The sequence below is a fragment of the Megalobrama amblycephala genome, linkage group LG24, assembly GCF_018812025.1.
Source record: "Megalobrama amblycephala isolate DHTTF-2021 linkage group LG24, ASM1881202v1, whole genome shotgun sequence".
NCBI classification, from domain to species: Eukaryota; Metazoa; Chordata; class Actinopteri; order Cypriniformes; family Xenocyprididae; genus Megalobrama; species Megalobrama amblycephala.
The window spans coordinates 26896872-26922788 of record NC_063067.1 but is presented as its reverse complement, the minus strand read 5'-3'; the positions used below and the strand labels follow the sequence as shown (position 1 = coordinate 26922788).

Genomic DNA, 25917 nt, shown 5'->3' with positions numbered 1-25917 from the left:
TACATCAAGGCATAATACAATGTCAAAACATGTCCAGTTCTCTTACATTATTATGGTGTTTATCTGTGCAGAGCCGCCTAAACCAAAACTGTCAATAGAGTCTGAATGGAAAACATTTTACCCAACTGAAAAAGTGACTCTGAAGTGTTCAATCGATGGTGGTCCAAAAGAATGGGGCTATGAATGGTTTAGAAACAGAGCTCAGCTTTCAGTTGACAAGAACATTTCCTTTTCTGGAGACACACTCTCAATCAGCTTAGTAAAAGTGAGTCATTCAGGAAATTATACCTGCAGAGGAAAACACCTGAAGAGAACGCCAGTGACTACAAGACAAGCAGAAGCTTTGCAACTTCATATTTATGGTAAAACTACTTATGAAAATATGATATTCTATTATTGATATATGTGAAAGAAAGGGGGACTGGCACACACACAAAAAATCTGTTTATATAAGCTGTTTATATTTTAAAATATTTTTCATTTGCATTGGCCTCTATCAATGTACAGTGGTTCATGTCAGCAGTTTCTTGCCTACTCTTGACAACAGATTTCAGCAGTCAGACACTATTAGCAGCATCCAAATTTGTCAATAGCATATAATTCAGATAGTGACAGTCAGGATCCTTAAAGAGGTCAATGATGATTTTGTTCTGCTTTCTGTTCACTCAAACAATTATTTGGGTCTATGTATTACACAGTTTTAACACACACTGACAAACTCAATGTGATGCATATTTGTCAATCATACATAAATGAAACAAGTAAGAATGAGACTTTTGCAACATGATTCATGTTTTTGAGTGTAGGATTGATTTAGCTTCTTTACTGTTGCATCTTTGTATTTTCGAGTGGAAAGTGATTTTCAGTGGGAAATTCAGTTCATAGTCTCAAATTACCTAGAATAACAAACATACTCAAAGTTATTGTTTGAAGGTGGTCCATTCTTTCTTTCTTTCTTTCTTTCTTTCTTTCTTTCTTTCTTTCTTTCTTTCTTTAACCTCTGTTGTTTCTAGATGACACACCAAAACCACATATCAGAAAAGATCAGTGGTTTGAGTTCTTCTACACTGAGGAGGAAGTCCAGCTTGGTTGTAACATGCCTGGTGATGGATGGGAATTCCACTGGTATAAAAACTCAAAACCCTTGATAGCAAAACCCAATCACACCATCAAATCAGCATCTCTCTCTGACACTGGTGTCTATCACTGCAAAGCAAAGAGAGGAGACTTCTCAGTTTATAGTGAGACTCTACAAGTGCGAGTTGAAGGTAAGTTAGTCACTTGAGCCCATATAAACTGCCTCTTGTGGCCATTTACTTTATAAAATATAACCTTGGCAAAGCACTCAATGAAATAATATGAACAATATGAAAATATGAAGCTAGTAATAGTTGTAATAATAGTAATAAAAACATGAAAATCATATTCCTGTAAAACTTTCTTCTGTGGAACACAAAAGAAGATATTTTGAAGAATGTACTTATTTTTATCCATACTACTAGTCATTGTGGACTAATGCTGTTTTGGACCCCACTGACTTCCAAAATATCTTATTTTATGTTCAATGGAAGAAATACAGGACATGAGGTAAGTAAATGATGGGAGAATCTTTTTATGGGTGGACTATCACTTTAAGTGTAGTTTACTGCATGATATGCTAGTTTGAACATACATGGTTTAAATCAATTTTAACAAGTAAGTGCATTTTAAATAGTTACCCAAAGTAGTAAAAGTAAAAGCACTGATGCTTAAAGATTAGAAGTAATTAGAAGGCTCAGTATCAAATAAAGTTTATAACAAATTATTTATGAAATAACCTATTTGTTTTGTTCTAAGCGCGTCCACCTGCAGTTCTGAGTCTGGAGACTGAATTGAGCGACATTATGTCTGGAAATATCCTGACCCTCAGGTGTAACATCTCAGACGGCAGACAGTGGAGCTACGCCTGGTTCGAGAATGGACAGAATCTCAATGGATCATCACATATGTTCAAAGTGACAGCAACTGAAGAAACTATTAAAAGTGAATTCAAGTGCAAGGGAATAAGGACAGAGAGACCACTGTACTCTGCTCTGAGTGAGGGCTTCACGGCCAATAATATTAGTGAGTAATGTGAATAATTATTATTAAACTTCTTTCATACAGTGTATAGATGTAAATGATTTGTGGATTGAAGACATTTTGAACAATTCGATAAGTATCCTATTACCAAGTAACAGACAAAAAAAAAAAAAAAAAAAACTATTTATATATAATTTCTATATAGAATTTTGAAGGGAATATTAATTTAACTTGATTAACTTTATCATTTCCCTCTTTATTACAGTATTAAAAAGAAAAATTCTGCTGGCCATCTCAGGATGTCTCGTCTGCTGTATTATAATCCTGATCATTGGATGCCTCGTTCTAAGATTCACCCGTAAACCAGGTACAAACAGAAAACAAATGATATACTTCTGAAATTAAGTGTCTTAATTGATGATAGTGGTCTGTTCATTAAAAAAACAAAACAAAAAAACAAAAAAAAAAACAAGCAGTGTCTATTTACACCAAGCACCAACAATCAGCCTTGTGTCACCCATTGCTTAGACTTACTTCAAATAATGTAGTACCGATTCTACACTTTACACTTTTACACTTTATACTTTCTTTGAATAGTATCCATCAATGGATGTAAACAGGATTCCATTTGCTGATATTTACAGTTGGTGTAAACAGTGTCTCCTCTTATTTACACTCAGTGTTAACACTATTTACCCTCTAGTACACTTAGTGTAATTTGCTGCTGCCTAAAAATATAAAATTGCTTTTAAACACGTAAGCCATTGACGTTTGTCATACAATACCATTCAGAAGTTTGGGTTTGGCAAGATTTTTTAAAAGTTTTTGAAAGAAATCTCTTATGCTTACAAAGACTGCATTTATTTGTTTAACAATACAGTAAAAACAGTAACATGTACCTTCTGTGTTTTTAATTATATTAGTAACATTTTACATTGAATTACTTTTTACAGAACATTTGTCTCTTATCATTATGTTTAGAGAAAAAAGAAACAGTACAAGAGGACTTGTTTTTCTCAATGGCAGACTCCAATAACCATAAGTTTTCTGTGATGGGTAGGTGTGTTTGTGTGTGTGTGTGTGTGTGTATGTGTGTGTGTGTGTGTGTGTTTGTGATTTATGAGGAAACAAATTTGTATAATGACATGGGTATTACACTGGTATAACGATGTAAACATGAAATATGAGGACATTTCATGAGTCATCAAATTTAAAATAGCTTTAAAAACATACAAAACAATGTTTTATTAAAAATGTAAAAATGCAGAATGTTTTCTGTGATAGGTAGGTTTAGGAGTAGGGGTAGTGTAGGGGGATAGAATGTACAATTTATACAGTATAAAAACTATTACACCTATGGAATGTCCTCACTTTGAAAGCAAAAAAAAAAAAAAAAAAAAAAACCTGTGTGTGTGAAATGTATCCACATTTATATTTATATGAGTCTTTAATTACTCTGCAGAAACTGCTTCACCCCAGGAGGAGTGCATGGACAACAGTCCCACAGAGATGGAAGGTATAATGTGCCTTTTACTGTGTTTGGCTGACATTTCAATTAAAAACACAATCATGTAATCATTTACTTAAATAAAAGGTACTATTTCATATCACATCTTATACTTTGTGATAATATTATATGAAAAATTATTAGTGACTTAACAAGTAAAGTTTTCTGGCATTTTGCAGAATTATGATTTTGGATTTTTAAACTAAAAGAAATCCCTACCATCTCTCTAATATCATTCAGAATGTGAGGAAAAAGAAGAACTGCTCACTGATCGTGTTTCAGCCGTTCATGAAGATGGTGTGATTAAAGGTAAGAGATCTAACAAACGTGTACAAATGTCTATCATATAATAATATTTGTAACATAAATCAATATTGTCATTTTCAGTACACTCTAAAAAGTAAGCCAGGGGACCTTAAAAAGTTACAAATTCTATTTTATTGATGCTATTAAACATTTTAAGTTCTGCTGACATAATAATGTTAAACATTCAGGTAGGGTAAGCAATTTTGGAGTGGCTATAGCAAGCTAGCTTTGAAAGCATAAGATCCCACCCTCCCTTCAGAGCGTCTCCAAAGCCACATCTCCTGCAAAACACATAAACGCACAAAGCAGAGTCTGCAAACTGTCATGAGAGACTGTGTTAAATGACGTCATGTCTCAAAGCACATAACATTACAATAATAATCAATGTAAACAACTTACAGAGCTCTACCTTTACCACCTGAATGATGCAGGTTCATTTCGCCATTGATAGTGTTGACATAGAAAAAAAATACATCCGAGTCTGAAGACATGAACAGCTCTGGGTAGAACTTCACGGGTATCGTAATTATTGTTACGATGGTGTGAATGTGGCATAAGATCATTGTTATGGTTCAGTAGGAACTGTAAAAGGTTGCTGTTTGTTTTTGGTGCTCGGTGACTGTCTGTCTACAACTCTGCATAGCCTTGATAGCATAGCGCTGATGATGTGAGGAGATATGGAAATGCATAAGTTGACAGGCAGGTAGGACATCGGACCGAATGACCGAATTTCTTTATCCTGAGACTTTCACAGAATATATATGTACATGTTTTAATATTTAGACCACTTCTATTATTGATTGCTATCAGGATATGGAGAGAGTTTCAACTAGTATAACAAAAAGTGTTTGTCAAATTTCTGTAGTATTCAAGTAGTTGGAGTGACTTCAGTTTTTTGAGTAATCAGCTTAAAAATTTGTGTTTGTTGCAAATTTGTAATTTCCTCTACATAATTTAATTCAGTTTTCATAACTTAAACAGGTTGATGAAAAATTTGTTGTTGTTGTTGAGCCAACACATTATTTTTTAGAGTGTACAATTACACGCTTAATATTAAAGGGTTAGTTCACCCAAAAATGAAAATTATGGCATTAATTATTTTTGATGAAATTCATTGGCTCAGTGAGGCCTCTATTGAGAGCAAAGCCACTAAACCTCTCAAGGTCCATAAAGGTACTAAAAACATATTTAAAACAGTTCATGTGTGTACAGTGGTTCTACCTTAATATTATAAAGCGACAAGAATACTTTTTGTGTGGCAAAAAAAAAAAAAAAAAACGACTTTTCAACAATATCTAGTGATGGCCGATTTCAAAACACTGCTTCAGAGCTTTATGAATCGAATCAGTGGTTCGGAGCGTCATAATCATGTGATTTCAACAGTTTAGCCATTTGAGAGGAGATCCGAATGACTAATTCTGAACAAAAGTTTTTTAAAGCTCCGAAGCAGTGTTTTGTAATCGGCCATCATGAGATATTGCTAAAAAGTCATTATTTTCTTTTTTCTTTTGCCGCACAAAAAGTATTCTCGCCGCTTTAAAATATTAAGGCAGAACCACTGAACTCACATGATCTTGGATCTTGAGAGGTTTGGTGGCATTGCTCTCAATAGTGGCCTCACTGAGCCATCGGATTTCATCAAAAATATATTAATTTGTGTTCAGAAGATGAACGAAGGTCTTACGGGTGTAGAACGACGTGAGGGTGAGTAATAAATTACATTATTTTCATTTTTGAGTGAACTAACCCTTTAAAGGTTCCAAAGTGTGTTTTTTCTTCACAGTGAACCAAATAACTTTTAGTGATCAGTTCTTAAAAGAGCCATTTGTCTTAAAGGTGCTAAAGAGGATGTTTTGTTTTATACATTTTTGCAATATTACCTGAAACTGTCTTTACTAACTGATAAAAGACTATTTATTAGGTATACTGAAAGGAATAATATTAATATACATCATCTGTGCACAAGGTAGGGCCTTAAAAACATCAGCCAATCGTTTACGCGATCATCGCGTAAACGATTGGCCCTCTGGCTTGTCAATCACTGCCGTGACATTCCTTGTGAGAGACGTGCGCGGATTGGCCCTCTGGCTTGTCAATCACTGCCATGACATTCCTTGTGAGAGACGAGCGCGGCTGCGCGCTCCAGTAACTTTCCACACTCCACAGGCGCCGCATGCAATGTTTTTGTCCGGAGACAGGAGTAACAACTGCAGATTATGAGTTACCTGCGGTGAGTCCGACATAATGAATCCACTAACATGACACGGCGAATGCCGGTGGTAAACACTCGTGTTCCGTTACTCGTGCACGAGTTTTGGGAGGCGTTCCCTCGAAAGGAGGGGGGTTGTTCTTATGCATGCGCTCATTTCAAAAACTCAGTAACAGTCTTTGGTTTCTCAGTCGACGAAAAGATCCTCTTTATCACCTTTAATGTGGAAAACATTTTAATAAACTAAAGAACCTTTTTTGAACTATAAAGAACCTTCAGTGCAATGAAAAGGTTCCACTGATGTTAAACGTTCTCCATGGAACCATCAATGTCAGGAGTATAATAATGTTTCTAAGCAATAATTACACAATCTCAGAAATCAGTTATCACAAATGACTCACATTTTGTCTCTTGAAGATGAAGACTCACCAGCGGCAGAAGCTAGTGGCCTGACATCATTTAAAGGTATTTAAATGACACTATTTTAAAGGTGTTTTTTTTTATAACTTTTTATAACTTGGTTTTTAAAGTCTTACCTCTTGGTGTTAAACAGTGTTTTTAAGCCGTTTTAAGCCTGTTTTTTAACCCTGGGTCATAAACTGCCTCAGTGCTTTATTAAATTTTCATGCACTTTGTACAGTCATAAAAACATAGTAACCTCATAAATAATAATCACTGTTATTATCCCTGTAAATATGTAAATAAAAAGTCCCATCCAGGGTTTATAAATGTTCAGTGTGAAATCTCAAACCTGGGATGAACAATTTTAGGCTCTAGTGTAGATTAACAATTTCAAGTATGATAAACCCATAAAAACAGATTTTGAATTTATTGTCATGTGTCTGCCTCTCCAGGACTCTGAACCATTATGTCAGCAATCAACATCATGAAGGAGTTTCTATATTTGCACTGAGGCAGCAAAATTATATGCTTATATTAAAAAAGCTTGCATTAGCACAGCACTTTGTCTAGTAGCAGCTGCACTGTTGTATACTTTTAAAGGTGAAAGCTTGTTTGCAGCTTGAGAAAATGTAGAATTGTATTGAGAATTGTAGAATTGTTGTCGAGACAGCATACTGCCTTAAATGAAGACATTGTAGAGGGAGACAAATAACAGACAACAAGAAATTACAATTAGCAGAAGTAATCATAGTTATATCTGTATCTTTGTTTCATTTGTTACTTGCAGATACAAATATCACAACATGACACTGGAATATTTTGCATATTGAACAAAAGATTTATTTTTTTTCTACTGTATTAGTGCCACCCGCTTAAAAAAATTTTTTGAGATACTGTTTTTGTGTGTGTTTGTGTTTTTAATGTGTTGATTCTGAATTATTTACATTAAAATAACTAACACAAAGTTAGACTTTCACTTGATCATTCAATCAACTGGCTTTGAAAAGCCAGATACCCTCATTTTCTTTGTACTGAAGTCAAAATTATGAGAACTGTATCATAATACTACCCAAACGCCTTCACAATCTACTTGATTACAACATCATGCAGTTACAGAAATAATAATAATAATAATAATTATAATTAACATACATATGCTTTGAATTAACACTCAGGTTCAATCTATCCTGAGGAAAGGCATTTTTTCTAAATAATTGTATCCATTTAATTTGCACAAAACTAACTTAAAGATACACTAAAGATGACATTTTAAAGTTTTTCTGTTCAAAATGAACAAAATTTAAAATTCATGATCAATCTTTTTGTCTTACCCTGATTCATTATGGTATGGTATGTGTTGCGTTAAGAAAAAGTGAATATTCACTTCAAGTTCCTCAATGTTAAAAAAACAAAACAAAAAAAAACAGGGCAGTGTAGTGGCTAAGCTGGAACCTGATAGGTTGTGTTTCCAGAGGGGAACAATATAGTGGTGCACCTCTGAGAGCACATGCAGGTGGAAAAGTTTGGAGACAAAACAAAGGACTTTCACTCATTCAGCTCAAATTCAAGCCTGAATACGCAACTGGTATGAACATTACTTACTTCAACAATTATGTGAACTTTTTTCAAAAATATCAACTTTGAAATGTCAGTATTGTATTTCAGCTTATTTGATGGAACTTGCTACAGTACTGTTTGATGCTAAGCTTTGTATGATTTGTGTTGAACAATTAAGTTTGAAAGTTGTGCTTTACGTTTGTCAACATTATAATATACTTTTAGTTGATTATAGTTAATGTGTTGATGTTAGTTTAAATATCTTTCTTTATATTAATGCATATTTTGCTTTGTTTTCTTTGTGAATCTACCTTTTTAAAGGTTATCAACCTAACGCAACTACTGTACTGCTACTTCTTACTTGGGTAAAGTTGGTTTTATATTCGCACATTCGGACATCCGTATTCAATAGCCTTGTTAATCACACTACATTGGACATTCAGTGGACATTCACAAGTAAATATGCCATTAAAACAATACTTGCCTATTTTGATCGACTGTGAAAAATGTTGTAAGTTGACAATCTTTGGTTGTCAATATCATGTCACTGCTTAAAATTCGCAAACATTAATTTATTGCACATTTATTGGAAAGTCTGAATTTATCAGAAGTCCGAATGTGCGAATATAAAACCAACTTTACCCAAGTCTACTTCATTTGTTACTTCTGCCAACACCTCTGAAAACAGAAGTAAATAAAACAGTAAAGTTCGATGAGTTGTCCTCTTGCATCCTTCAGACTTTGAAAGCCATTTTCAAGTTTGGGCAGAGCTGAAATGAAAATCTGAAAAAACTTGACAGTATGCCTATATATATATATATATATATATATATATATATATATATATATATATATATATATATATATATATATATCCCACTGACATAAAAAAATAACCTGTGGCAACAGTGTTAAAGTAGCCCAAATTCGTGGGAAAATTGCAGCCTTGGCAACACTGGTGGGAACTCCAAAATGGGGTGGGATCTCCAAAACAGGGCGTGCCTTCATCCCATTGGCAGATAGGCACATGACATGTATGTTGAATGTTGAACAATTGAATGAAGCCAGAGCCAATGATGAAAGTCTTTGCATGTGGAGACCCCGCCCCCCTTTTGGAGTTCACGCACCATGTTGGAGATCTCTGGTCTGCAGTTATATAAAGACCTCATAATAAAACGAGAATCAAGATTTTCTTGACTTTTCGGAGATGGCAAGTACTGAGGGATTTGAAATGTTGTAAAAGCAATGCAGATATGGTGTTTTTATTACTCAGCCAGGTGAGTGAGATATTTTATTGAACAGATAAATTGCTATATGTAAGCTCTCTAACAGAGTTAATTGTAAAGCATTATCTATTATGAATAATTTCATTATTTATTGTTATTGTTCTGGAATTTATTTTCAAGGAAGTATTGTCTGTTAATGGGTAAAGCTACAGTAACATCTACACCTTAATTTGAGTCCAGCTGTGTTTGATTATACTGATTGGACTTGATTAGGAAAGCCACACACCTGTCTATATAAGACCTTACAGCTCACAGTGCATGTCAGAGCAAATGAGAATCATGAGGTCAAAGGAACTGCCTGAAGAGCTCAGAGACAGAATTGTGGCAAGGCACAGATCTGGCTCAGGTTACAAAAAAAAAATCTGCTGCACTTAAAGTTCCTAAGAGCACAGTGGCCTCCATAATCCTTAAATGGAAGATGTTTGGGACGACCAGAACCCTTCCTAGAGCTGGCCGTCCGGCCAAACTGAGCTTTTGGGGGAGAAGAGCCTTGGTGAGAGAGGTAAAGAAGAACCCAAAGATCACTGTGGCTGAGCTCCAGAGATGCAGTCGGGAGATGGGAGAAAGTTGTAAAAAGTCAACCATCACTGCAGCCCTCCACCAGTCGGGGCTTTATGGCAGAGTGGCCCGACGGAAGCCTCTCCTCAGTGCAAGACACATGAAAGCCTGCATGGAGTTTTCTAAAAAACACCAAGATGGTGAGAAATAAGATTCTCTGGTCTGATGAGACCAAGATAGAACTTTTTGGCCTTAATTCTAAGCGGTATGTGTGGAGAAAATCAGGCACTGCTCATCACCTGGGCAGCGTTTCCCAAAAGCATTGTATGCTTAAGTTGATCATAGCTCCATTGCCACCAATCGAGCTACGATCAACTTAGGCTTACGATGCTTTTGGGAAACGCTACCCTGTCCAATACAGTCCCAACAGTGAAGCATGGTGGTGGCAGCATCATGCTGTGGGGGTGTTTTTCAGCTGCAGGGACGGGACGACTTGGTTGCAATCGAGGGAAAGATGAATGCGGCCAAGTACAGGGATATCCTGGATGAAAACCTTCTCCAGAGTGCTCAGGACCTCAGACTGGGCTGAAGGTTTACCTTCCAACAAGACAATGACCCTAAGCACACGGCTAAAATAACGAAGGAGTGGCTTCACAACAACTCTGTGACTGTTCTTGAATGGCCCAGCCAGAGCCCTGACTTAAACCAAATTGAGCATCTCTGGAGAGACCTAAAAATGGCTGTCCCAACATTTACCATCCAACCCGACAGAACTGGAGAGAATCTGCAAGGAGGAATGGCAGAGGATCCCCAAATCCAGGTGTGAAAAACTTGTTGCATCTTTCCCAAAAAGACTCATGGCTGTATTACATCAAAAGGGTGCTTCTACTAAATACTGAGCAAAGGGTCTGAATACTTAGGACTAGGGCTGCACGATTAATCGCATGCTATTCTCACGCGCATTTCGTCAGTAAAGCCGGTTCCCTGATTACCGCTAAATCGCCATCACCTGTTTTTAAACGGAGCGCCTTTTAATAGACGGAGCCGTAGTTCACGGACAAGCCACGCAATATCGCGTTCATTATCGCAGGCGATTCATCTGCGATATGAACGCGATATTGCGTGGCTTTTCAGTGACCTACGGCTCTGTCTATTAAATGCCGCTTCATTTGAAAGCAGGTGATGGCGATTTAGCGGTAATCAGGGAACCGGCTTTACTGACGAAATGCGCGTGAGAATAGCATGCGATTAATCGTGCAGCCCTACTTAGGACCATGTGATATTTCAGTTTTTCTTTTTTAATAAATCTGCAAAAATGTCAACAATTCTGTGTTTTTCTGTCAATATGGGGTGCTGTGTGTACATTGAGGGAAAAAAAAAAAAACTTAAATGATTTTAGCAAATGGCTGCAATATAACAAAGAGTGAAAAATTTAAGGGTGTCTGAATACTTTCCATACCCACTGTATTACTTCAGGGGCTGCTTATATGACACCTTTCCTACTGAAAACCGAATACCTTTAATGCATTCTTGCCGTTCATTTACGTGTTTAGTCTGTAGGTCTGCGTGTTTGAGTGTGTACGTGCATAGAAGCTTTTTTTTTTTTTTTTAAGTGATATTTGCCAAATTACTTTACTGGTCCGCATAATACAGAAAAATTGTGTCTGCGGATCTATGCGAACTGGAATAATTTGACAACGCTTTATCTACACATAGGGAAAGGAAAGGGAAGGAGGCCTTTAGTTGAAACGTCAGGGCTGCGTTATCATCATTTTTAGATGCAGGTCCTTCATCTCATCTGGGCCGTTTCTCAATATGCGTACTTGTCTGTACTTATGTTCTTGTGGACTTGTGAAACGTCATCAGTCGCTGTCCAAGTACTGTTCCAATTCTAAGTTCACATCTAGCCAAGTTCAGTTCAAATTTGGATGATCCGCCCATTTTATCGAGGATGCATCGAGAGGTGACTTGTGCAGACTTGAGACAGCCAGGTATCCCAGAATGCATCTCGCAGCAAGCGTCAATAGTAAAGGAGAAAGCCCGCATAATTTAAACATATTGTTATTATGTCATGATATGTAGTTTTAAGAGTTTTTAAGGCGAGAATGTGCTGGTTTAAAGCTCAAATTTGTGGTTTATTGATCAAGATTGCGCTTTTCTGACAATTTGATCTGACGTTGTCGGAGTTGTGAGATCCAGGCGATCACCGGACGCTCAGCGCTCATGTGCCCAGCCGAGAGCATCCTTACCCCTCAGAGGGCAACGTGACGTTTCATAACTTTATATATGGCTATTTAAATTTTGTGTCCTACTAAAGCGCTGATTTTGTACGCTTGACTGAATTGTTTGCTTTATTTCTTATTGTATTCTTACCTTTTATAATGGCTATTATTGATCATTAAAACTGTCATTTAACAAATAGAGACAGGGTTGTGTTTTATGTTAGGCAGCCTATTTCATTTCATTACAGTGAAGATAATCAGAGTATGCACAAATAGTATTACATTTAATATTTTTGAAATATATACGAAAAGAGGCAGGGTTGTTTAATATTTTGTTTTGTTATAAATGTATGCATATATTTATAACAAAACGAAATATTAAACAACCTGCCTCTTTAATCAATCACTCGTTGCCTGAGGCTATTAATATGTTTTTGTTTGTTTTTTAAATAAAACGAAAAGAGGCAGAGTGGTGTTTAAATAACAAATTTCGTTTTATTGTTGGCTAAAATATACATACAGAGATAACCGGAGAAGCCAGAGCGAGCTGAGTGACGTTATCAAGTACACTGCTGTACCATTTGCAGAATCACCGGACTTGTGTTCTCCCGTCCACGGGAGTTCGTTCTCCTGAGTCGAACTTGCCAAGTCCTAACTACCAAGGACGCGAGTCCGAAGTTTGCGAACTTGGTTTTGAGAAACGACCCTGGATACGGCTTGGATCTGTCAGGCTGCGGCAAACTTTGGAATAAAGAGAGAGAGACTATTATTAGCGTAGACGCCATTCTTCTTATGATGTAGCAAGTACATCAGGTGTTATGGGAAGTGTTCCCGGTTCCAGCTGACCTAATATATGCAGCCTAACAATTTACATGATTTGAATTATAGAAGTAGATAATGTGTCATGCGTATGCAAGTTTAAACAGATGTGTTTTTAGTCTAGACTTAAACTGACAGAGTGTGGCTTCCCGAACAGTGATAGGAAGACTGTTCCAAAGCTTAGGTGCTTAACAGGAGAAGGATCTACTGCCTGCAGCTGATTTTGATATTCTAGGTATTATCAACTTGCCAGAATTCTGAGATCACAATAGACATTAAGGACTATAATGCATTAAGAGCTCGCTCAGGTGCTGGGGAGCTAAACCACTTAGTGCTTTTTAAGTAATTAGCAAGATTTTAAAACCTATACGATGTTTAATAGGGAGCCAATGCAGTGTTGACAGAACCGGATTAATATGGTCATACTTCCCGGTTCTAGTAAGAACTCTAGCTGCTGCGTTTTGGACCAGCTGTAGTTTAACAGGCGAGCGGAACAACCACCCAGTAGAATGTTATAGTAATCTAGCCTTGAGGTCATGAACGCATGAACTGTTCCGCATTTGTCATTGAGAGCATGTCGTAGTTTAAATATATTTTTAAGAATGGAAGAATGCGGTTTTACAGATGCTAGAAACATGGCTTTCAAATAGGGTTGCCACCCGTCCCGTGAAATACGGAATCGTCCCGTATTTACAGACAAAATGACACGTCCCGTATCAAATCAATACGGGACGCGATTTGTCCCGTATTTTACATAGGTCCATATTATGCAGCATCCCATGCAAATCACCCCACCCGCATTGTGTGAAGACACGTCCTGATTCTGCCCCTGATTGGGTAATACTCGCTGCCATCATGGTTTGATTGGTTTGTTTCAGGTTCATGGGCCGTGAATCACGGCCAATCAGAGTCAGAGGAGGGCGGGACGCCGCCTCGCCGGTTCTCTCCTGAGGCAGATAGTGTAATGTTTTATTTTATTTTTTTTATCACAAGTTTTTGATTGATAACGTTAGATTTCATATGCTGCCTATTAAGAAATAATGTTAATAATGTGCATTAGTCATGTAATGGTATGATTTGTTTATTAAGGTTAATTTGTACAGTCAGACACATAAGCATTACTTTAATAAGAGATAAGAGAGATATATTTAATACATATTTAATCAAAATAGTACCCATGTGAATAAAATAAACAACTATTTGTTATGCTTAACCAATTTAAATAATTGCATCATTCAATACTATAGAATTAACAATAGACAATATAAAAATGGAATAAATAAATACATAAATATATTTACCTACCAATAATAAAAATGTTGTTAAGTGTTTTACTTAAATAAGAAATGTTTGTAGGTATATCATTTCCAGTTATTTTGGTGTGGTTTCACTGTTTGGATGGTGTTACTGCAAACACTGACAAATATTTTAGCCAAAATCTTTGTTCACAACAAATGACAATTTACAATTTGTTTAATTTATAATTACTAAGTTATGGATCTGTTAATTTAATAAGTTAATAAAATATGGATCACATCTCACAAGTTCCTCCAAAAGCTTATTTTTTGTGGTCTCAGTCACACTTTTTTGGCCTATGTTTATTATTGTCATAGCTGTGTATTGAATATGACCACTTAAGTTGTGATAGTGAGAGACTGAGTGCATCTGTTCACACTGATTTCAATAGCAGATATTTTATTATAATATCCAATGGTATCAATCTTAATATTTTTATGAAAACATGTTTTAAGTTATGATATACCACCACTGGCACGCCATGGGGACTGTGGTCATCGTGGCCCCGAGGGGTGTGGCCCCCGCTGCGGCAGGCGTCCCTTATTTTTCTGTATTGAAGGTGGCAACCCTACTTTCAAATGAAAGATTGGTAAGAATAAGATAGGCCAAGATTGGGTGTGTATAGAGCACACCCAGTTTCCTCGCTAATGACAAAGACTTAACAGAGCAGCCATCAAGTGTTAGACAGTATTGAATTTAGTAGTAAGAAATTACTGGTCATCCATTTTTTTTATATCAGCTATGCATTCCATTAATTTTGTGAATTGGTAAGTTTTGTCAGGGTGCGAAGAAATATAGAGCTGAGTATCATCAGCGTAACAGTGAAAACTAACGCCATGCTTCCTCATGATATCTCCCAAGGGTAACGTACACTCTCAGAAATAAAGGTACAGTGAGGGTACAATTAAGTACTTTAAGGTACAAATTTCACAAATGTGCCAGCAAAGGAACAAACATGTATCCAGCTGAGTACCAAAAAGTACCTTTCCAAAGAAAAGGGGTACACAATGAAATATGCATGGTGAAAGGTACATATATGTACCCTTTGAAAAGGTACATTGTCATATAAAGTAATAGTTAAGGTACAACATTCACAAATGTACCATTAAAGGTCCTATCGTGTTCCCATGGGGTACTTAGAAGTACCTTTTGGGTACACATCCTGTAGGGTACAAAAAAGTACCTTATTCAAGTCAAAGGGTACACTTCCTGTGGGGTACTAAGAAGTACTTTTCAAGTTACAGGGTACACAATCCTCTGGGGTAGTAGCTACTTATGCGTGCCTTTTCTAAGACTGATAGAGCCTTTGTCATAATTTGTAAATGTGGTATGCCTTGGACAGATTGACACAATAAATGTGTTATCTCCTGGGCGGGCAGTTTGTGTTTATGAAAATAAAAACAATACATATATTTCATATGGTAGCACATAAAAAGCTCTATAAATAATGAATAATCATTTATAAAAATAAATATACATTATATATATTTCAATTTATTACACGAAATGTTAACAGCTGTTTTTGTCGGCCAATCACGTCACGCCTCTCGTCTTTTCAAACTGCGGCGGATCGCGCTCTTTTCACTCCGGCCTGGTTTGAGGGGAATCGCGATGCTTTGGACCGTTCCGTAAGTTACGGTAGATAATACTTGTTAAAATGCGTAGTGCTGAAAAAAACGATCATAGAAATAGTTAGCTAACAAATATGTTGTTAATTAGTAGGAGAGTGGCGACGTGCGTCGAGCAGTGTAGCGTTAGTGAAGCCAGGCAGAGCGCACGACAAGCTGTCCAGCACACCAGATCATTATAAACAACCAAAAGAGTGCATTATAAGTGAAGGATTTAACGTGGAGCGTTTGCTTTGCTGTATCAGGTACGTTCACAGTGCTCCTGTGATGTGTTTTGCGGTTGACCGAGTGAAATGTTGTCTGTTCTCATCGCATTACTTTCTACGGTATGAATTTTCTTCAAGGACGTTGTCAAGAATTTGATTTGATGTTGACAGAGATGAAGGTTTGACCGATTTCACGTCAAGCACAGGAGCCCTACCATAAATGCTGGAGAGTGCCGTCAAATCCAGGTAACGTATTTTGTTTTTTGTATAGTAAATGTATTTTTAATGTGAGGATATTTTAGATGACTTTTTTAGGCAATATAATTTGCAATCTATGTTCTGTCTGTCAATCTATCTTATGCCTTGGTTGTTGTCAGCTGGCCTCTAAATTTCTCATGATATAACTTATTAACATGCAGCTTACAACATCATCTGACTGTTTGATAGATATTAGAAATGAATGTATTTTGTTGAGATCAATACTTTGTTCTTAAATTTTTTGTTCTTTGATTTAATCAGCAGTGAAGATGAACATCTAAGGGGACTCCCACAATGGCTTGAGTACTAATGCTGCTCGGATATGCTGTGTGTGTAGGTCTCATTGCATTTCAGTCTTTACTTATTTTCTTCTTTTACATAAAGTTATAAAAAAATAATTCTACTCACCCTCATACTGTTACAAACCTGTGTGAGTTTCTTCTGTTGAACACACAAGAAGACGTTCTGAAGAATGTTGGTAACAGGACACTTGATGCTATCCATTGACTTATAGTATTTTTATATTTTTTTTTTCCCAACTATGTAAGTCACAGGCTACCGTCAACTGTCTGGTTACCAGCATTCTTTAAAAATATCTTTTATGTTCAGCAGAAGAAAGAAACTCATGCAGGTTTGGAACATGAGGGGGAGTAACAATAACATTTTCATTTTTTGGTGTAAAAAAAAGATATTTTAATAGACAATGCAAAAGTTGATATATTTGCTGATACTGATATATTTTGAAAATGTTTCCTCTTTTGGATAAATAACAGATGGAAAGACTGAGGAGTTGAAAGCTGATTCTACCCTGGAAAGGAGTAATTTTCTCTTTTAGGGGGGATGGAAGACCAAGCAGATACTATGTAAGTGTGAAGTCTTTACTTACACGCACATCTCTTGTTTAATTTATCATAACAAATATTCATTAATATGACTTGACGTGAAGGAGGACAGATGCAGGTAATTGCACATGTTGATCTCTGACTGTTTAGGTTTCTTTAGTGCAAATCTATGGAGCTGCTGTAAATACATAATAATGGTAATGGTACACATTCAAGTCTTAATGAAAAAAAAAAAACCTCTTCACCCTTACTAACTTATTTAACCTTAAAAACACATGCATTGAGTGTAAAATGTGGACAGTTTAGTCTTAAAAAAATAAATAAAATAAACTTCATGGTTGCCATCCTCTGTGGCTGGCTTGTCAGTATTGTAATATTGTGGTTATCACAACAACCCTAGGCCCATAGGCTGCTCTTAATTAGGGCTGCACGATTAATTGCATGCGATTGTCATGCGCATTTCGTCAGTAAAACCGGTTCCCTGATTACCGCTAAATCGCCATCACATGCTTTCAAATGAAGCGGCATTTAATAGACAGAACCGTAGATCACTGACAAACTACGCAATATCGCGTTCATATCGCAGATGAATCGCCTTCGATAATGAACGCGATATTGCGTGGCTTTTCAGTGATCTACGGCTCTGTCTATTAAATGCCGCTCCATTTGAAAGCAGGTGATGACGATTTAGTGGTAATCAGGGAACCGGCTTTACTGACGAAATGCGCGTGACAATCGCATGCGATTAATCGTGCAGCCCTACTCTTAATCCTACACTTAAACATTTGTTGCATCTCTAATCTGTTTTCATTAATTTTCAGATTAAAAAGTGCTACACAATGATGGTTGTTCTTGCATATCTTCTGCCACCGTTGCCTGGAAGTCGGAAGTGAATTTCATTTCTTTCAATTTAATTTTGTACCGGTAAGTTTTACATGGACCGTTATTTTTGTAATGATGTCTTGATGCATTATAAACTCCTAAAATGTATTTATTTTTTCCCTTATCTCTTAGCGTGGAGCCACTATTGCATCCCTCTGCAGCAGTTTTTGAGACCGCATCAAAGACCAGACCACAGCCGATCTACATTGGAAGTTTGAAGAGCACAACATGACAGTACATCATTACGAGGATTGACAGAGTAACCATTCCTGTGGATGAGGGCCTGATGTGCTGTGGACAATATATTCTAGGTGTGAAACTTGTCCTGTCCACCACAGATTAGTTTGGTCTTTTCTTTCTAAGACTGGAGCATCTAATATTGAAACACCACATTCTCTTCTTTTTAAAACTGACATCGTTTCGCTAGAAAACAACCTCTTCTTCAGCTGTGATCGCGTACAGCCCGTTTAAACACTTCAAAGACTTTTGAAACTGCATTGATTTGGACTTAAAAACGATGGTAACCAATGAACTCCATTGTTAGAAGAAAAATCCAGAAATGTTTTCCTCAAAAAACAAAATTTCTCTCCCACTGAGGAAAGAAAGACATGGATATCTTGGATGGCATTGGGTGAGTAAATTATTAGGAAATTTTCTTTTTGGGGTGAACTAATCCTTTAAGCATACAATGAACACTCACAGTAGCTTTTAGTCAATATAAAGCGTTATGTTATCTTATGTTATGTTCTTACACTGCAGTAAGTAATGCATTCATAAAGTGATTCTCTATTAAAGTTGTTTAAATGTGAAAAACTTTGTTTATTAAAGTTTATTGCAAACGAAGATTGTGGTGTGCGGTCGTTATTCTCTTTCCAGTATTTTAATTTGTACAGTTTAACTTCTTTTAAATCATTGATTGTGGGAAAACAAAACATTGCTTTCTTTTGCTCTCATTCTTTTCTATTTATCAAGGACATTTTTGCCACTTTATAGGTACAATGGCATCGTCGCTGGGGTGGTACCCATAACGAGAACAAATTGGTACCATCTAATGGGGTACATTTTTGTACCAGTGGATTAAGGTACAAATGTATTGCTAAGGTACCAAATTGTCTCTCAAAAGGTACAATATAAAAGGGTACCATTGCTGTACCTCGGGGGTACCACCCAGCGATGAGCCATTTGTACCCTCAAAGGTACATATTTGTACCTAAAAGGCACAAACTGTAGGGGTACTTCTTTGTACCCATTAATATGGTACAAGTTTGTTCCCCTTGGGGGTACTGCCCCAGCGACGAGCATTTGTACCTTTTTTTGGTCTTTTCTGTACCTTTATTTCTGAGAGTGTACAGAGTGAAAAGCAACAGTGTTGAACAGTGTTGCCAGCTCTTGGAAGACAAATAATTAAAGCAACCACAGCTTCAAAACCAGCCCAATATTATTATATTATTTATCATCAATATTATTTATTATCAATAAATGAGCTTGGATCATATTAAACTGAAACCACTCTGATATTTTACAAAAATCATCAAACTGCAACAAAGCAGGAGGGCAAACACTATCCACTTATCTTCGATTGCCTGTAAGCAGAATAGGATTAGAGAGATGGAAAAGAAAAGAGCACCAAGGGGGAGGTGTAATATAGCCCCATATTTATAATAAAATAAATCTGAACCATATGCATCTATTGTTAGTATTAGTATACTTGTTATATATATATATATATATATATATATATATATAATAGCCTGTAAGGATTAATACAAAAAATATTTTATAAATTAAATTAGGTTTACCCTAAAAAGGTCATCCCTCTCCTCCCCTGCACCGCCCATCATCTCCACATCTCCTCTCCATCTCTTTACATCCCAACATTGAAGCACTTGTGTTCTGCGAATCATTGTGATGCTGAATATGACTGCTAGAGGGCAGTAAAATCTAATAATAAAACCTAGTGAGATGATGAAGTTGAGTTGAGTTGACAAGTTGCTGATGTCCTGTTTACTAATGCTTCCTACATTAAAGACAATCATTTAGATTTATTTATTTATTTTTTATTATTATTTTTTTTAATTCTTTAACATCTTACAACATCACAAACTGGCAACGAGAATATCCCGCACTTCAGTTTTCTTTTGCCGTTATGTCCACAATGTCTGTTACGATTTTTTTTCAACTGCTTGCACACAAAATCCTTACTTGTCACACAATTTCTGAAACCTGACACTCAAACACCTGAACCACACACCAAATGTCCAAAACCATACACAAATTCTAATTTTTCTTGCATATGTCATTGAGTTCCAACCAGTGCTGTCAATAGTACAGATTTCGGAACCAAACCGGTACTTAAATTTTAAAAATGTGACTATACCAGCATTTCCCCCTAGCATTTTGAGTGCGACAAACAACAGGAGTGAATCAGATGCTACTGCCTTACGATCCTTCTTGGGCCTTGTTTTATGGTACTCAAAGTTTATTTCGAATTTTGCAATTGTGGTGGCTCCCATGCGTGCATGTGTCCAGGATAAAGATACTTTCATTTTGTCTGAAGCTGCCCAGACTAGTTTTGATGAGGTCAAGCAGCTCTTAGCGTCCAGTTCTACCCTAGCTCTGTACGACCCCTCCCTTCACTCAAACCCCTGATGGCAGAGTATAAATACTCAGCCATTGAAAAGGAGGCACTTGCATGCATGTGGGCTACAGAAAAGTACACATATTGCACGTATTTGTGGGGCCGACACTTTACGCATAGACCACCAGGCACTCACAACCTTACTCGCTACAAAAGGAATGAATAGAGCTGTATTGCACATCACTCACTGATCGGCACGTCTGTTTTGTTTTGACTATGATGTTGTTTACAAGCCAGGTTCACAAAACCATACCATACAGTAGACTGCCTTTCATGTCTCCCTCTGCATGTGCCAGCGTATTCCTCTACAGATGTAGAACCTGAACTCTGATTTCTTCTACACAAGTTCCCTGCTAGTCTCTGACTTTGACAGTGCTTATTCCTCATGCTCGGAAATGGTGGCTCTTTGTGAAAAGATTAGCTGTGGCGGGCTTCCATCTATATGGGCTGTTGCCCAGAATCTAATGCTCTACTACAAAATTAGGGATGTGCTCTCAGTGGAGGGACATTACATCTTCCAGCAAGTATTTCAACATGCAACAGGCTATGACATTGCTGATAAGTGCTGTATACTTTGTAGATGGATGCTCAAGTCCTTTTCAAATTTACCAATTCACCCATATGATCACTTGAACTGTCTTGCTGTATGACAAGCAATATAGCTTGCTTGCTCAGCCTTTTGATTTATTGTCAAAGACTTTGACACAGTAAAACCAATGTCTGTTAGATGTGTTGAGCGAAATGCCTTAGCATTCCTCTTGTGTTTGTCTGTGCTTCCGTGTTGTAGGAGGTCTCCATGTTGAACAAAAATCTCTGTAAGTCATTTTTTTGTCTTTTTTTAGGTTTAGACTACATTTGCATCATGCAACTACATCAAGCTCACACATCTAATGTCACATGTAAAATTCTTCAATTCTTCGACAAAATAAAACGAATTGATGGGGGGACCCATGAAAAAAAAAAAATGTAGCCGCTCTCACTTAAAGAGGCCAGTGTGACTGTTAGTGGCTGTGTGAGCTAAAAATGAAACTGTGGCCTCGCAGAGAGCCGAGAACGGAAAACAGCACATCACCCATAACTTCCGACTTCTGACACTGCTGGACAACACCTCAAGTTAACACCTCATGTTTCCCAGCACTAGTTTCACAGCTATTCACAAACATTTATGTATAATTTGTACAAACACAAACAGAACTGATGATAACTGCTTGGTTAATAATACACACAACACAGGAAATTCAGTTTTTCTATCCGTTTACACATGTATCATAATTGCATAATGTAACAGGGAAATTATGAAAGGGAAAGTATACATAGAGCAATAAAAGAATAAGAATATGCAAGAGAAGGGGAAAAAGAGGTGTAAGAATAAACGTGGTAGTGTGGGTATGGAAGGTGTGTAATGAGAAGGAAAGGGAGAGAGGAACAGAGAGAGGGAGATAATATGAGGAGAGAGGAGGATGTAAAAAAGGAGGAGAAAAGATGAGAAGAGATAAAACACCCCACCCAACATTCCAAATACATGTATGTATGTGTGTATGTGTGTATGTATATATATATATATATGTACACTGTAAAAAATTTACCGTAAAATTTACAGTAACTTACTGGCAACAATTAGCCAGTAAGTTACTGTGAATACGTTTTACAGTAAGGGTACTGTACTTCCATTTACAGTATTTTATGTATACACTGTGAAATCAAAAACAGTTAAATACTGTGATTTTAGTTGTATTTACAGTAACTTACTGGCTAATTGTTGCCAGTAAGTTACTGTGAATACGTTTTACAGTAAGGGTACTGTACTTCCATTTACAGTATTTTATGTATACACTGTGAAATCAAAAACAATTAAATACTGTGATTTTAGTTGTATTTACAGTAACTTACTGGCTAATTGTTGCCAGTAAGTTACTGTGAATATGTTTTACAGTAAGGGTACTGTACTTCCATTTACAGTATTTTGTGTATTCACTGTAAAATAAAAAACAATTAAACACTGTGATTTTAGTTGTATTTACAGTATTGATTGTTTTACTGTAGAAGAAAAAAATAAATACTGTGATTTCAATTGCATTTACATACATTAATTGCATTCAGTATCTCACTGTACAATTTAAATACTGTATCACTGTGATTTAATATTAGCCATCATTAAAAGAATCACCCATATTCTAAAACATTGCAATCAACTGCAGACAATAATAAAATTGTTAACAGTTATTTATTTCAAAACATTTGGTGAACAGGAATGACAAAACAGGTACAACATAAAGGGATAATGGACATTGGACAACATGCCATTATACCATCCAAAGTTAACGAACTTTCTGTGTTCCATGCACAGAATCCATGCAGAACTGAACACTTAATTCTCTGCTATAAAACATTATAAATTCTAATTGTTATAAGGAATTGTATTGGTTTGGTTAATACATTTGCAGATCAAAATATGTAATGGAAACCAATAGATGCCCTCATTAAATTATGATAGAAAATGGCTAGAAACACACTGCATCCATGAAATCATCAGCATTGTTACTTTGTACAATAAGCCAATACATTAACATTACCATGCAACCAAGTGTTATTAAGTTATGAGTACAGAAAATTGAACACATGAATTCATAAATCAAACACATTCATAGACCAAACAATACAATCAATAAATAAATGTAACCAAATGATTAATGTTTTATTCTTTTTATTGAAAAAGTGTTTCATCATTAGAGAGATGGGTATAGTTAAATAATGATTTTATCAATTATATTTATACTCTTATGATTACTACTCTCCAAAATTTAGCACAAAAATGACAAATATGTGAAAAAAGATTCAGCAGATATTTTATTACTTTATTTGCAAAAAAATGTTTTAAACCATTTCCTAAGTGTCCTGTATGAGTAATATATACTGAGGTAATGTGCTTTAATACTGCTTTACTAGAACTTTTACCAGACGATATCACAATTACCAAAGATATACAGTCCTTGAGCTTCCCAAAAGATAAAAAAAATCTAGAAGATGACATTCATAAAGAGTAAAAGATATGTATAAAGAGCAATATAGAGATTTTTAGCATTTCTTCAAATAATAGTTTGGCCCACCCAAAAATACATGTACAGTTTTTGTTCAAGAAAATTAACATGTGGACTTTCTCAGGAAGAATTTGAGATCTCTCATTACCGTGTCCTCAGCTGTGTAGAACACTCTTTCCAACAGTGTTGAGGAGGAAGATGATGGAGAGCTGTGAGAGGAGGAAGTGTGTCTTTCTCAGGCTCTTCTGAGGCAAGGATCACTTTGGATTTTTGCAAACTGGAAGCTAAAAACAATGTTATTGTAGTAGTTGTTGTAGTCAGGTTTATTATTTGTTAGAAAGGAATGAGGAAAGCGTGTCTAACTTACATGTTCCTCCTCCTCTTCATCTCGGTCACCACTGCCATCATCATCATCATCATCCTCCTCTGGCAGCTGAAAGAGAAGATTACATTGAAGCTGCATTTTTACTTTTGAAAGCAGTCTCTTCCACTTACCAAGGCTGCATTTGTTGAAAAATATAGTAAAATAATAATATTTTAAAGTAGTTTTACTTTAATATTCTAAACAAGTTTTACTATTAGCTGTTTCCTTACAGATTTTAAACACTGACTGAACGCAACTGCCTCTGACTAGGCGAGTTTAGGCAAGATCAGTTAAATTACCGAATTACATTTATAATCGTGTCACTGTCAGACTTACTCATTTTTCACCTTTCCCTTAAATCTAGGGTCTATCATAGCAGCATCCTCAAAAAATACATCTTCATGTACACGAAAGCACAAAAAAAATAATTTAAGAAAAAAATACAGTAAGGGCATATTTCATGTAGCCTAAATGAATTGTGATTTATAAAGTTTTTTGAATTCTTCAAAGTATTTTGAAATCATTAAAATATTATCATGTATATATTGTAAGTTATAAAATTGTTTTTATCATGACACGAGTTCATGTCGTTCCAAACCTGTTAAGACTTTCATTCATCTTCAAGACACAAATAAAGTCTACACAACTGTCACTTTGATGTTTAAAATAAAATTATTTCATACAGATCGTAAATCTAATCTAATTGAGAGGTTTAGTCCAAATTTTCTGAATAAACTTGATCACCTTATATAATAAACAAATTCAACACACTAGTGCATATACAAACAAGTTGAGCTTCCATTTTCCATTGTTTGCTAATTAATGTTTATATGTGAATAAAAGTCTAAACTCAAACTGTATATTGCATTAAGCGAACAAGTCTCTTCAGAAAATTTGGACTAAACTGCTCCATTCAAATGGATCACTTTTACAATCACTTTATGAACTTTTTGAAGTGTCAAAGTGTTAGATGCATGGTCTGTAAATTGAGGGATGGAAAGCTCTCAGATTTCATTAAAATATCTTCACTTATGTTTCGAAGATGAACTACACAGTCTTGGATGTTCAGAATGACATAAGGATGAGTCTTTTTTTTTTCTTCATTTTTGTGTGAACTAACCCTTTAGGCAGGCGTACACTGTGAAAGTTCGAACAAAGTTTGTGAGCACTTGCATACAAGTTAGTTAACCCGATAATCATGTCAAAACAATTGGCACATTGCACGACTGCACTACACAGCTTTTCTTTGTTTTAAAAACAGACTTAACATTTATCTATTATGGGTCCTAATTAGGAGACGATGAGGACATTAAGCTTTGTGCCATGCTGTTTATATTTAAGCAGTAAAAATGCTCATTTCAACGGCCAAAACAAGGAGCTTGTGGATAAGATGATGAGTGGAAGGAGATTTTGGATTGTATTTGATAGTATCAAACAGATTTTAAAAAGTTTTAAACATGCCCTTTCAATCTGAATTAAATAATTAAATTCATTCCAATTAACATGTGACTTTATATTCCATCTGTGCTACTAGTCTGATTATTAGAACCCATGTAAACACAGCTAATGTTGCTGCTATAGCTTTAGATTTAAAAAAAAGTTATAGAGTTGCCAAGCAGCCTATGTGATCTGATTGTGTATCATTTGTAAAGGATAAGTAAAGGATGACAGAATTTTCATTTTTGGGTGAACTATCCCTTTAAGTTACATGCAACAATGTCATCAGAATAAATTTGCCAAATCAGATTTTAAAATTTCATTCTGATTGTAAGGGGTGGTTTAAACCTTTTCTAATCTGTTCGATAGGACATGTAAACACTTGATTAAAAACTGAAATTTGAAAGTGTAAAGCATGTGGAATGATGTAGAAATGATGCAATGACGTACGAAATCAGCCA

At 36.0% G+C, this 25917-nt stretch overlaps 1 protein-coding gene and 2 long non-coding RNA genes across 4 annotated transcripts in view; 2 read left to right on the top strand and 1 right to left on the bottom strand.

Moving 5' to 3' along the window:
* LOC125259674 (hemicentin-1-like) overlaps positions 1 to 25917 on the top strand; it is a 92445-nt gene that overhangs the window by 13383 nt on the left and 53145 nt on the right. Inside the window, exons 6-9 of the mRNA XM_048177518.1 lie at positions 72 to 362; positions 1014 to 1268; positions 1837 to 2103; positions 2327 to 2428. Coding sequence (XP_048033475.1) covers positions 72 to 362; positions 1014 to 1268; positions 1837 to 2103; positions 2327 to 2428 — 915 coding nt within the window. The remainder of the gene's footprint in view (positions 1 to 71; positions 363 to 1013; positions 1269 to 1836; positions 2104 to 2326; positions 2429 to 25917) is intronic.
* LOC125259677 lies at positions 15038 to 18822 on the top strand. The gene is made up of 6 exons (XR_007182874.1): positions 15038 to 16036; positions 16136 to 16243; positions 16517 to 16588; positions 17029 to 17118; positions 17919 to 18021; positions 18112 to 18822. It is a non-coding gene; the product is annotated as an uncharacterized LOC125259677 (long non-coding RNA).
* LOC125259676 overlaps positions 22826 to 25917 on the bottom strand; it is a 5628-nt gene continuing 2536 nt past the window's right edge. For both annotated transcript variants that reach the window (XR_007182872.1, XR_007182873.1), the window contains 2 exons: positions 24023 to 24088; positions 22826 to 23939 (listed from right to left, as the gene is read on the bottom strand). This is a non-coding gene — a long non-coding RNA (uncharacterized LOC125259676). The remainder of the gene's footprint in view (positions 23940 to 24022; positions 24089 to 25917) is intronic.